The 11,790-nt window shown below is 37.6% G+C and overlaps 2 protein-coding genes and 1 long non-coding RNA gene across 4 annotated transcripts; 1 reads left to right on the forward strand and 2 right to left on the reverse strand.

Annotated features, from left to right (window-relative positions):
- Positions 1-320: 320 nt before the first annotated feature.
- Positions 321-3,517, reverse strand: LOC130461056 (uncharacterized). The gene is made up of 4 exons (XR_008921368.1): positions 1,000-3,517; positions 842-902; positions 643-741; positions 321-536 (listed from the first exon to the last, which is right to left on the reverse strand). It is a non-coding gene; the product is annotated as an uncharacterized lncRNA (long non-coding RNA).
- A 102-nt stretch (positions 3,518-3,619) lies between these two features.
- On the forward strand, positions 3,620-5,513 carry LOC110787109 (uncharacterized). Its single transcript, XM_021991679.2, has 2 exons — positions 3,620-4,069; positions 4,896-5,513. Exons 1-2 carry the CDS (start codon positions 3,766-3,768, stop codon positions 5,240-5,242), a joined length of 651 nt encoding a protein of 216 aa, XP_021847371.1. The 5' UTR covers positions 3,620-3,765; the 3' UTR covers positions 5,243-5,513.
- A 102-nt stretch (positions 5,514-5,615) lies between these two features.
- LOC110787110 (acyl carrier protein 3, mitochondrial) lies at positions 5,616-6,953 on the reverse strand. 2 transcript variants are annotated; one of them, XM_021991681.2, is made up of 3 exons: positions 6,755-6,953; positions 6,164-6,432; positions 5,616-5,970 (listed from the first exon to the last, which is right to left on the reverse strand). In XM_021991681.2, exons 2-3 carry the CDS (start codon positions 6,359-6,361, stop codon positions 5,779-5,781), a joined length of 390 nt encoding a protein of 129 aa, XP_021847373.1. In that variant the 5' UTR covers positions 6,362-6,432; positions 6,755-6,953; the 3' UTR covers positions 5,616-5,778. The 2 variants fall into 2 exon arrangements, with proteins under 2 accessions (XP_021847373.1, XP_021847372.1); XM_021991680.2 differs by having other exon boundaries at positions 6,164-6,364; positions 6,755-6,948.
- Positions 6,954-11,790: the final 4,837 nt, after the last annotated feature.

The raw sequence follows: 11,790 nt of genomic DNA on the forward strand, positions 1-11,790 counted from the left end.
CACCATGTTGAAAAGTCATTTGCCACGCACATTAGCTTAAAGTGCGTGGAAAATGACTTTCAGGCGCCAAAAAAAAAGTCATTTGCCACGCACAATAGCTTAATGTGCGACGCAAATGACAATTTGAGCGCCAAAAAATTAAGTCATTTGCCTTGCACATTAAGCTAACGTGCGTGGCAAATGACTTATTTTTTGTTTTTTTTTTAAATTGGTTTTTTAATATTTTATTGGAAATTCCGACATGATCGTCTTTGAAAGTAGACGCTTCCCAATACCGGGAATACATTTATAAATAATACATGTCACAATAGTTTACAACGTAATTAACGTTCCCAATAAAAGGCAATTAAATTCGTCATAGATCAACCAACATGTTACAACAAACATAAAATTACTACAACAAAGATATCTAGCTAGAGATCGAGTTCATATTACAAATTAAGCTAAAAGTCGACATTGTTCATGAAGTAATCTGCCCAAAAATCTTTCACCTCATTAATCTCCTCTGGTGAATAAGGCAATGTTCTTGAAAAATCCTAAAAAAGTGTAAATAATTCAATTTATCAACGATCGATCAATATAATAGTTTTGTGTACTTCAATTTATTATATAAATTAAAGTACGTAGTTTATAAGAACATACCTTAGTAAGATCTTGACTATTACCATGATTCATTATTATGTCGTACATAAAACACATAACGTGGTAGCCACATTCTAGTGATCCCGGTTGTTGAGCACACTACATGCATTAAAATAAATAACACAATAAAATTTCTATCACATTGTATGTTATAATTTTGAAAAACTTGATTCTTAGGTAAATAATAAACTAATTATACCTGTGCTGGAATCCATGTTAATTTAGATTGTCCACTTAATCTCTTGTAACTCCGAAAAACACTACACATTCGATAAAATATGCAATTATATATACTTTGTTTACGTACACATGTAAATGCAAAGAATATTTTACATGTAAGTACAATTAAAAACTTACCAATTTGTGAATTTCGGCAACCGGATGTACTACTCCCTCCGTAGTCAGCATGAGAATTGAGATGCAAAAAGTCATAAATCAATTAGGTCATGATTCATGAAAATATATATAGTGAATTAGCTAAGCCGGTCTCCTGTAGGGCTCTAGTTATATTGAACAAGTTCGAGAAAGTTGGAATTTACATTCATGCAAAAAAAATAAAAGTTTTATTATAAGGTATGTAGCGAATGTGTTTAATTCATTTAAACTACTAGTGTTCTGCTTCAAATGTTAAAATAAATTAAAAAAACTTCTAGTGCTCTATTCATAGGATATAGACGTACTATTATCACATGTCAAACCATTGCTACGTTATGATTTGCTAATAAATTTTCTTTAACAATGCCTACAAGTTTATCCCAAATAAGTAAGTTCCGTGTTTAATATGAGTTTCTTTTTGTTTTGGGGAGATTTAATATGAGTTTATCAGTTGTTTTCATTCGCGCGCACATACGTCTATATACACAAACAATAAACTACGTAGCTAGTACAATATTTTAAGATTTAAAGTTTATCATTCTTTTCAATGTCTTAGATTTTGTGACCAAATTTATTTATCTCACCTACATTTGAATGTTATCTAATTTTTAAACCATATATATTCCTTAAATTAGGGTCACATTTACATCGCTTGTTACTCGATATCTTCCTAAAAATCACAATCGAGTGACACGTGACTCACACGTCTTGGAATTTCACATCAAAAAACAATCTAGTGAAATCATTTAATTTGTTAAAGAATGTTTAAGAGTAGCTTAAGTCAAGATTTATTAGGCATGAAGGATAAATTGGTCGATGAAATTAGGAAGAAAAATGAGAAAATAAAATACAAGTATGAAGTACTCCGTATTAGTCCAATATACTTGGCAATTTTGCATACTTTTCAAAATAATGGTTTAGGCATTTAAAAAGAAAAGAAAAGACTGTTTCTAGTTAAGAATACTCCAAAAAGTCCACAACGTATCATCACAACTCACAAACACCAACTTACCAAGTCTAACCCATTACAAAATACAATGAAAAGGTCAAGAAATAAAAAAAGGAACCAAAAGAGCCCCAACCCTCCCACCACGAAATGCTTCTCTGCGGACCTTGGACTGTTGGAATTGGTTTCATTTGTTGACGTGTATCTCTTTATGTAATACTAGTTTGACTACGTCATTAGATTTTATTAGATAAAACGCACTATTATATGGTTTAACAACTTCATTAACACAAAATAATACTCGTAGGTTTGAGTAATATATTTCCTTTATTTTTTTAAGTTGTACCCCACTGCTCGTAATGTTTTTTTTTCTTCATGTTTGTCGATGATGATTTTAGTTACCAGTATCTCTAATTATGTTCTCTCTTTCTTTTTCTTCTTTTAAGCCTTAGTCTCAAAATGAATGAAAACGACTAACATAAATCAGGAGATGTGACTATGGTTTATGAATTGGTTTGAATGATAAGATACTCGTATTAAAATAATGTATTGATGCACCCCACTTCGTTGGGTAAGAGGGGCTGCTGTGCTGACTGCTTATAGGAAGTTTAGTTGAGAATTAAATTGAAGAGCAGCATCAACATTTGGAATTTAGATAGAAATCGTTGGGACTTTTCCAAACTGTTTTTATTTTAATACATCTACGTGGCTGCCTTTACTTTCATAATCATAATCAAACGTGCTTCTCATTAAGATTAAGATCAACTGCTCCAAATTGTCAAGATTCAAGACAATGTTTGGCTACCAAACCTCTACCCTTATTCTTTCTTCTACATTGTTTCCTTCGTTTTGACACAACTTTCTATCTTTCACTTTTCTACCCCTGGGTTCTTTTTTTTTGTTTTTTAATTATCTCGTGTTCTTGTCCTTATATCATGCATTTATTCTTAAGAAATAGAAACTAAATTAAATGAAAATAACATATCAAGATTAATTATCACGGTAATAAGTCATACGGAATTATAAACTGGAGTATTTACCTTTACTATCACAATATCATCGCTCGTGTAGACTTGTACGTCGATAAATATTGACAATCGAAGTTGACAATGTTGTTTTACCATAGAAGTATTACATATATGACATGTTGAGTATTATTTATACACAAGAGAGATACATTATGTATGACAATCGACTTTTTGTTTTTTTTTTTTTTGTGTGGTAAATAAAGAGTTTCTTTAGACAATCGACTTTGTTAATTAATTAAGTAAGCTCTTATATATTTGTCGATTTTAAATGTCACCCTATAATTACACCAAACGTATTGAAACTTTGATTGTTCCTCCCTTTGTTTAGAAGTTAGGCAAGTGTCATCTCAATAATCAAATAACAATCATAATAATTCAAATGAATACTACTAGTATATCAAAGTCGAAGCTTGGTGCCTTGGCATTAATTTACTTGATTAAGATACAAGAACATCAATCTTTACTTGATTTCCATACAATCTTGAGTTTTACAAGATTGTGACACCAGAAAATGACAACAGACATTTTATTTTATTAATAAGGGGGAAAAAAGATTAGTTGGTTTAATTTTCTAATACGTAATTAGCAATGGTCAAACAGGTGTAAATACTAATATTCTCCCAGGGCATTTGTTTAACGCGGGTTCCCTTATAAAAGAAAGCAAAGAGACGCAGCCAACCAAAGAAGCATACTAAATTGCTCATTCCTTTGCGTCCAACAAAAACGGAGGAAACTTAGACGAACAACCAGAAAACTAACACCACCACAAAGAAGATGACCAAAGTTTGCGGCTCCAACAACTACAATACCCTTGTGATGTTGCTCACAGCTCTGGTATTTGCTTCAATGATAGTCAACGCTCAATGCCGCCACATCACCACCAAAGATGCCGAAGAAGAAGATGAGCATCTTGAGATGAAGTGGGTGCTCGAGATGTCTAGCAGAGATGAAATGGTGCAAATGGCAGGGTATGGTGAGGAAAAACTCTCCACCATTCTAATCACCGGCGCAGTTGTTTGCAACAAAGCTTGTTTAGCAGACAAACACCAGCTTCAGCTTCCTCCACAGCCTATCTCAGGTAAACTTATTTATTATCTACAGTTTCTTGTTTTGAATTTTTGTTTTAAGCGCCAATTCATCTGTGTTATCATCATCCTATCCAAGTTTACCAGAATCAAGATATACCTAGGATGCAGAAAATGTGGTTCCTCTAATTACTGGTTTGCAAAATGATTCTTCAAATTTTCAGCCTCCATAGTCCTTCCCCATAGTCCCCTCTCAGAACAGAAAACAAAAAGACAACCCACATTAATACATCATTTAAAAGTTTTTTTTTTTTTTTTTGAGGGGTATGGTATACTTCATAAGGATGAACAGTCGTTTTAATTTGCTAGGAATACTTAGAATAAAAGCTTCAACCTTGTTGAAAGAGGTTTATCATGGTGTGACGTTCTACCGTACACTCCTTACAAATCAATTCATTTCATTTTTAATTATACTCACGACAATATTGTTTTAATGCTCATATAATTCAATTAAGAAATTTATTCTGGGGTCCATTGGAGGTGCAAGATGCTAAATTGTTACAATGGGAAGAAAAAAAATATTCAAACTTGAGACAACATGTACCGAGATATTATAGCAAAGGCAAGTGAATCTAACAGCATTAGAAATTAGCAATAAACCGAAAACAGAGTCGGCGACCTCACATAGGAGGTCTCTGTTACTAATTTCAGGGAATCATTTAGACATGATAACCAAAACAATAATATAACTCTTATTCCATATTCACCCGAATCAAGATTTCTTACGACTTATGAATGTCAACTGGGCAGAAATTTTCATTAGTTGTTATTTCAACAGTTTATTAACAAAGTGTACTATTCTATTTTAATTTTTCATAGGGGCCTTGGTGGGAGTTGTATGTCATACCAACAAGAAAGTCAAAAGTCCAAGTTGGGCTAAGGCTGTTACTGACGAATATGGAGAGTTCATAATTGAACTTCCCTCTCATCTTCATGGGATACCCGACATGGACAAGGCGTGCTCAGTTAAAATCCTAGAGCTACCTAAGGATTCACCTTGCCATTTATCAGCTTTAGTCAGTAAACACAAGGAAATCAAGTTAGGTTCTGTTGGAAATGGAGTCCGTACATATACAGCAGGAAGTATGGAATTTCTGCATACAATGCCTGAGGATTCAGAAGCTTGCATCAAAGGGCAGGAGGATAAGCAGGAGATGTCATGGTAGGTGGAATTTCAATGTAAAATAGAAATGTATGATGGCTCACTCGGATGGCGCTGCAGTCACAGTAACGAGTCCCAGGTTTCAATCCCACCTACTCATTTACTTGAATTCTTGAAGTGAATATACAGCAAGTTCAATTACAATTTTAAAGGGGAAAAAGAAATATACACCACTATGTATAATTGTATATTACGAGTACATGTGTATATATATATATATATATATACTGAGTATGAAATATTATTGAAACGCTTGGTGATGTACCATATATTCATTGTGATTGTCACAAGAGGTATATTTTAACACGGCCAGGAGCCACTTGTTATGAACAATGGAGTATATTATACGCGCGTCATATATTAAAAAGGGCTACACATTTGAGCAAAACTTATAATGATGTCTCTAGAAAGTAACTCAGTTTAATGGTTAAGTAAAAACTTTGCATAGTTATAGAGAAGCAAAGATAAGTTGATAGGCGAATACAAAGTAGATAGCATCTGGCAAAATATTCAATTCCATGATGGGATACCTGGTGAAGATCAGGAATTGTTGTCAGCACTCTGCTTACTTTCATCTAAAATATACTTGGCAACATCAGCACAGCAAGTAAGCTTATCAGCTTCTTCCTCAGGGATGTCAATGGAGAACTCTTGCTCGAAGGCCATAACAAGCTCCACTCTCTCCAAGCTGTCCAAGCTTAGATCCTTTTGGAAATTAGTTGTTGCAGTTACCTGTTCCCAAGGAGAAATCACACGAAATAAACACATTCTCCACACGTCTAAATTTAAATTCTCAAACATGTAAATTAAAGACTAAACACAAACGCTTTCTCGGCCTTGGAGGATGACATAGAATAGACAAAGCAGTAAAATTGGAACTAATGATTACTCTAATGGAGATTAAGCTCTTTATTGAAACGATTACCTTGGCGGAGTCAGTTTGTTTGAACTTCTTGACTAAGCCAATGACTCGATCCATTATCTGGTTGTCGCTGTTTGACGTTGTAGTGCACAATTGCCTGCTTAATTTGTCAAGTAGACTTGCATTTCCAGTTAATGAACAAGTCCTCAAGGAGGGCTGGAGCCTAACATGCCTCAGAATAGAGTTCTTTAAACACTGCATCTTCTACATTATCAACAATCGCCACAAAACATCTAAAATTAGATTGCAACCACAATTTTGGGTTGCTTTTGCTGCAGATGGTTTTGGGGTGCAGTCAGACAAATACATTAATACAACCGGTTTCTCTACCAGTAATTTTACTAATAAAGGGTATTTCAATTCCAAAATAAATCTATGAAATTTGAGAAAAATTAAACTCATACTTCGAACTGATCAACAGAAATGGTTAACGAAGATTCTAAGGGAATTTACTCATTCATCAAATTCAAGCAAAACTCTGAATTTAAACAAACAATTTATTATGAACTGCAAACCTAAGTAATTAAACTAAGGTTTTATCAATTGACATCAAAGAGATGTGAAAATCCGGTTTGTTTTAGTTTAGTTGTTTACCGGTGGAAGCGGTGGTTGTCTGCTGAGTGTTTGCGACGATTGACGACAGTAGCTTTGCTCTACCGTAAACACTGTCAAGGGCGGAAGGCGGAACCAAGGAGAGAGACTCAAATTTCACACATCTTCAGTTCTTGCTGCTGTTACCATCAACAAACAGCCCAATTGAAAAACAAACAGCCCATCAACTTAGCCCAGCATTTTATTTGTTGCTCGTTTTTTCTTTTCTCTTTTTCTTCCTTTTTTATACATCCTCGGTTCCCCAAAATTATTTGGAATTTTATGTTTTTCATAAGGTACCAACGGATTAATATCCCATTCTAAGAGGTAAAATAGTATTTTTATGTGTTGAAAAGTCAAAGAAAGTACTAAGTATCGGCAACAATGACAATAATTAATACTCCCTCCGTCCCATAATATAGTGCCCGTTTGACCAAAATCACGGTTATTAAGGTAAAGTATAACATTGATAATAAAAACAATAATTATTTGTTTTTTCAAGATAAAGTACATGTTAGTTGGCTTTTATGGAAAGAGAAATTAGAGATTAAAGGTGTGTACATAATAAATAGGCCTAAAAAAGACAAAAATCAAGCACATGGGTTGAATAAAAGTCAAAAAATACAATTTTCAAAGTAAAAATTAATGGTTTAAAATAGAAATAGGCACATCATTTAGGGACACCATTTTAGGAAAACAGGCACTATATTATGGGACGGAGGGAGTACAATAATGACAGTATTTTAATACAACAATAACAATATTTATGCAAACGATGACAATACTTATATAACACTTTGTATACATACTTTTACCCATTCATTTAATATGCAACACTTTTACCCATTCATTTAAGTGGTCCCTTTACTTTTTCTATTTCATTTCATTTCATTTCCTTTCCCTTTTTTGGGTGATTGTGACAGTATTTTAATACAACAATGACAATACTTATATTACCGTTGACAGTATATAACTAGGGGTGTACAAAACCGAGTTTGGATACCCTTTATGACTTTATTTCGGGTAACCGTTAGTTTCGGGTTACAAGAATGCCGACCCTAAACCGTATACATAACTACCGGTACCCGCTTTTTCGGGTATCGGGTTTTTTCGGTCGATTCGGTCGGGTAATAGTTCAAATTAATATCTGAGTTACGTAGTAAAATAACAAATTCAATGAATATTCAATGTATTTATAGAATCTGACATACATCAACTTAGCAAATCGCCAAATCATGTGCATACAATATGCATTCTTCCATACATCATCTTAGCAGAGTAACAATTTCTATTTTTACAAATTCCATAACATACAAATATCCAACATTTAACATCATTATCAGGTTAGCAAGACTGCATGGAGGTACAGAGGCATTTGTAGTTGAGGGAGTGCGGTTGTGGGGAGGGTTGAAGTCAGGTGATGGTTCAAAGTCCGGCGAGAGGCTAAGTGTCACGGTCCGGATGTTTTGGGCACCGGATCGTGCGGCGCGCTCCTACCTAGTGGGCGGTAGGGGCACAAGCCTTGTGCGGAACGAATTCAAAGGGGCTCGTGAAGCACGAGCAAGCAAGGTTTCTGAGAATGAGCGCTCTTGTCTTTTGGCGACAAGAAAGGAACGCGGGCGCCGATCGGGCACTTGTGTGCGCACAGCAGACACAAGTGGGGCCGACGACGCGAGTGTATCTGTTTGTGGGACTTTGTTGAGGCAAGAAAGCTTAAATACGAGCGACAACACAATATCTATAAAGGCATACAACAACGCTAGTGATTAAGCAAAGACAACTTCTGGTGAGAGGTATTGAGTCATACCCCTCATAGAGGTTTATTTTGAATTAGCTAAAAACTGCCAGTGAACATTGGAATGACAATAACATAATAATCTTATCTAAAGCCTAGAAACTTCAAAGAAAAGTCCTAGAAAGTTTAGATAAGATCAATACAAGGGAAAATAAGAAAAGTACAATGCAAGGAAGGTTGGATTCTAAGATCCTCCCCCACTAAAGATGTCGACGTCCTCGACGACTTACAAAATTACAAAAGAAACTAAAGAAAGCAATAAAGTAGTGAAGCTGCTTCAGTCTTCAGTTGAGGTGGTTGCGCACTGGCGGAGCCTGATGTTGGCGCGGGTGCTGATGTTGCGGTTAGAATCCTCTTCATCTGGATGGTAGGGTTTGAGCATGCTAACATGGAACACCGGATGTATCTTCATCCATGTAGGAGGGTCAAACTTGTAAGCACTCTTCCCAATCCGTTTAGTGATGCGGATGGGGCCTTCATATTTTCTGATGAGCCTGCGATCTCTACCTCGAAGGAACCTTAGTTGTTCCGGAAACACCTTCACCATTACCATATCTCCCACATCAAACGCGATTGGTCTTCTGTTTTGATCGGCCCATTTCTTCATGTGCTTCGATGCTCGTTCTAGATATGCACGAGCAATCTCAGTATTCTGTTCCCATTCTTTCGTGAACTCTCGAGCTTGACGGCTTCTTCCATCTTTAGTTCCCGCTACCGTGTGTGGTAGAAGGGGTTGTTGGCCTGTCACCAGCTCAAAAGGGCTTGTGTTTGACGCAAAACTTTTCTGAGCATTGAAGTAGAGTTGTGCCACATCAAGGAGCCTGACCCAATCTTTCTGGTTGGCACTCACAAAGTGCCGCAGATATTCCTCCAATAGTCCGTCGAATCTCTCAATTTTCCCGTCCGACTGGGGATGGTGACTTAATGACATATTCAGCGCCGACCCCATCATTTGGAACAACTCTGACCAAAGATACATGTGAATCTAGGATCTCTGTCGCTTACAATGTTCTTCGGAAAACCCCAATACTTCACTATGTGCTTGAAGAATAGAGCAGCAGTTTCTTCAGCACCATATGTCTTATGTATCGGCACAAAGGTGGTATACTTGGAAAACCGATCAACTACTACCATTGCAGAGCAAAACTGGTCCACTTTCGGTAATCCACCGATGAAGTCCATCGAGACACTCTCCCATGGCCGAGTGGGGACGGGGAGTGGCTCTAACAGGCCTCCAGGTTTCTGTTTATCAATCTTGTCTTTTTGGCACCCGAGATAAGTCTTCATGTAGCCCATCACATCTTCATTCATTCCAGGCCAGTAATAGCCCAAGGAGAGCAAGCTGAGGGTTCTCTGCCAATCGGGGTGACCTGCCCACAAGGTATCGTGACATTCTTTCAAGAGCATTCGACGAAGGCCTCCAGATTTCGGGATGAACAGTTTGTAGCCTTTGGTGTATATGAGATCATCTTCTATCCAAAAGCGTCTGGTCTTCCCCTCTTCTATCATCTTCTTTATGGTGTCCGTCATAGGATCCCCCGCAAGATGCTGCTTGATTTGATCTTTGACAGATGTGGCCACGTTGCTTGCGGACAACGGGGCCAGTCTGCGCAAAGGAGCTAAGTCGGCACGCCGACTTAGGGCATCTGCAACTTTGTTGCTCACTCCAGTTCGATATGTAAATTCTACATCGAACTCTACAAGTAACTCTTGCCATCGAGCCTGCCTACCTATTCATTTGGGCTGGGTGAGGAAGTGGTTGGCTGTTGTGTTGTCCATGCGGACGATGAACTTCGAGCCCAACAAGTAATGTCTCCATCCTCTCAAACAATGAACAATGGCAAGAAGTTCCTTCTCTTGTGCAACATACTTTCTCTCAGCCCCATTCAACTTCCGACTCTCGAAGGCAACTGGATGCCCTTTTGCAAGAGCACTCCCCCGAGAGCAAAATCTGATGCATCTGTTTCTACCACGAAGGGTTTGTTGATGTCAGGGAGAGCCAATATTGGTTCCTTCATCACTGCTTCTTTCAACTTGCGAAATACCACTTGATGGGTCTCCGCCCATTGCCAGGAGTTATCTTTTCGCAACAAGTCTGTGAGAGAGCTAGCTATCTCTGAGTACCCCTTTATGAATCTTCGATAGTAATTAGCTAGTCCCAAGAACGACCGTAGTTCAGAGGCGTTCTTTGGGGCTTGCCAATCACGTATAGCTTGAATTTTCTTCGGATCCATTCTGATACGGCCAGCTCCTACAAAGTGACCAAGGAAGCCAATCTCTGCCTGCGCAAACGCGCACTTCTCTCGCTTCATAAACAAGTGATGTTCTCTCATTTTCTCGAACATCTTTCTCAGATGCTCAATGTGTTCTTAAAGTGTCTTGTTGTAGATCACAATGTCGTCCAAGTATACCACTACAAACTTGTCGAGGTATTCATGAAAGACTTGATTCATGAGTGTGCAGAACGTGGCTGGAGCATTAGTTAGCCAGAAGGGCATGACGAGCCATTCGAATGCTCCGTACCTCGTAACACATGCTGTCTTTGGTTCGTCGCCTTGAGCAATCCGAACTTGGTGGTACCCCGACCTCAAGTTTAACTTAGTGAAGTAGACTGCATCCCCCAACTGGTCGAACAAGTCTGCCACTAGTCAAATTGGATAGTGGTTTCTCACAGTCACCTTGTTTAACGCCCTATAATCTATGCACAAGAGAAGACTACCATCTTGTTTCTTCTGGAACAGTACCGGAGCACCATAGGGAGCCTTAGAAGGGAGGACAAATCCACCTCTCAGCAAATCATCTAACTGTCTTCGCAGTTCAGCAAGCTCTGGAGGAGCCATTCGATACAGACCTCGTGCCGGAGGCTTGGCTCTGTGCACTAGCTCAATCTCATAATCAATGGCCCTCCTCAGCGGGAGGACTTTCGGAAGTTCCTCTCGAAGGATGTCAGCAAACTCTCTAAGTAGGTCCATGAGATCCGGTGGTGTATCTGAAGGAAGTAATGCCCTTGGTCAAAGTATGCATTCAATGCTAAGTCTAATAAATGCAGTTCAGTATTAATTAATTATGCAAGTTAATAATTCAGTGAGATCAAGTGAACTGTATGCCTAGCTAGAGGCCGCTTCAGTTCAAGTGGAATTAATAATATTAATCCACAACTTACTCTTGACTGAACCCGTAGGGTCACACAAATAGTACGCGAACGGATCAAGTATTTAAGTGAATTAAATACTCCATTTATGGT

Source organism: Spinacia oleracea, chromosome 5 (assembly GCF_020520425.1).
Source record: "Spinacia oleracea cultivar Varoflay chromosome 5, BTI_SOV_V1, whole genome shotgun sequence".
Lineage (NCBI taxonomy): Eukaryota > Viridiplantae > Streptophyta > Magnoliopsida > Caryophyllales > Amaranthaceae > Spinacia > Spinacia oleracea.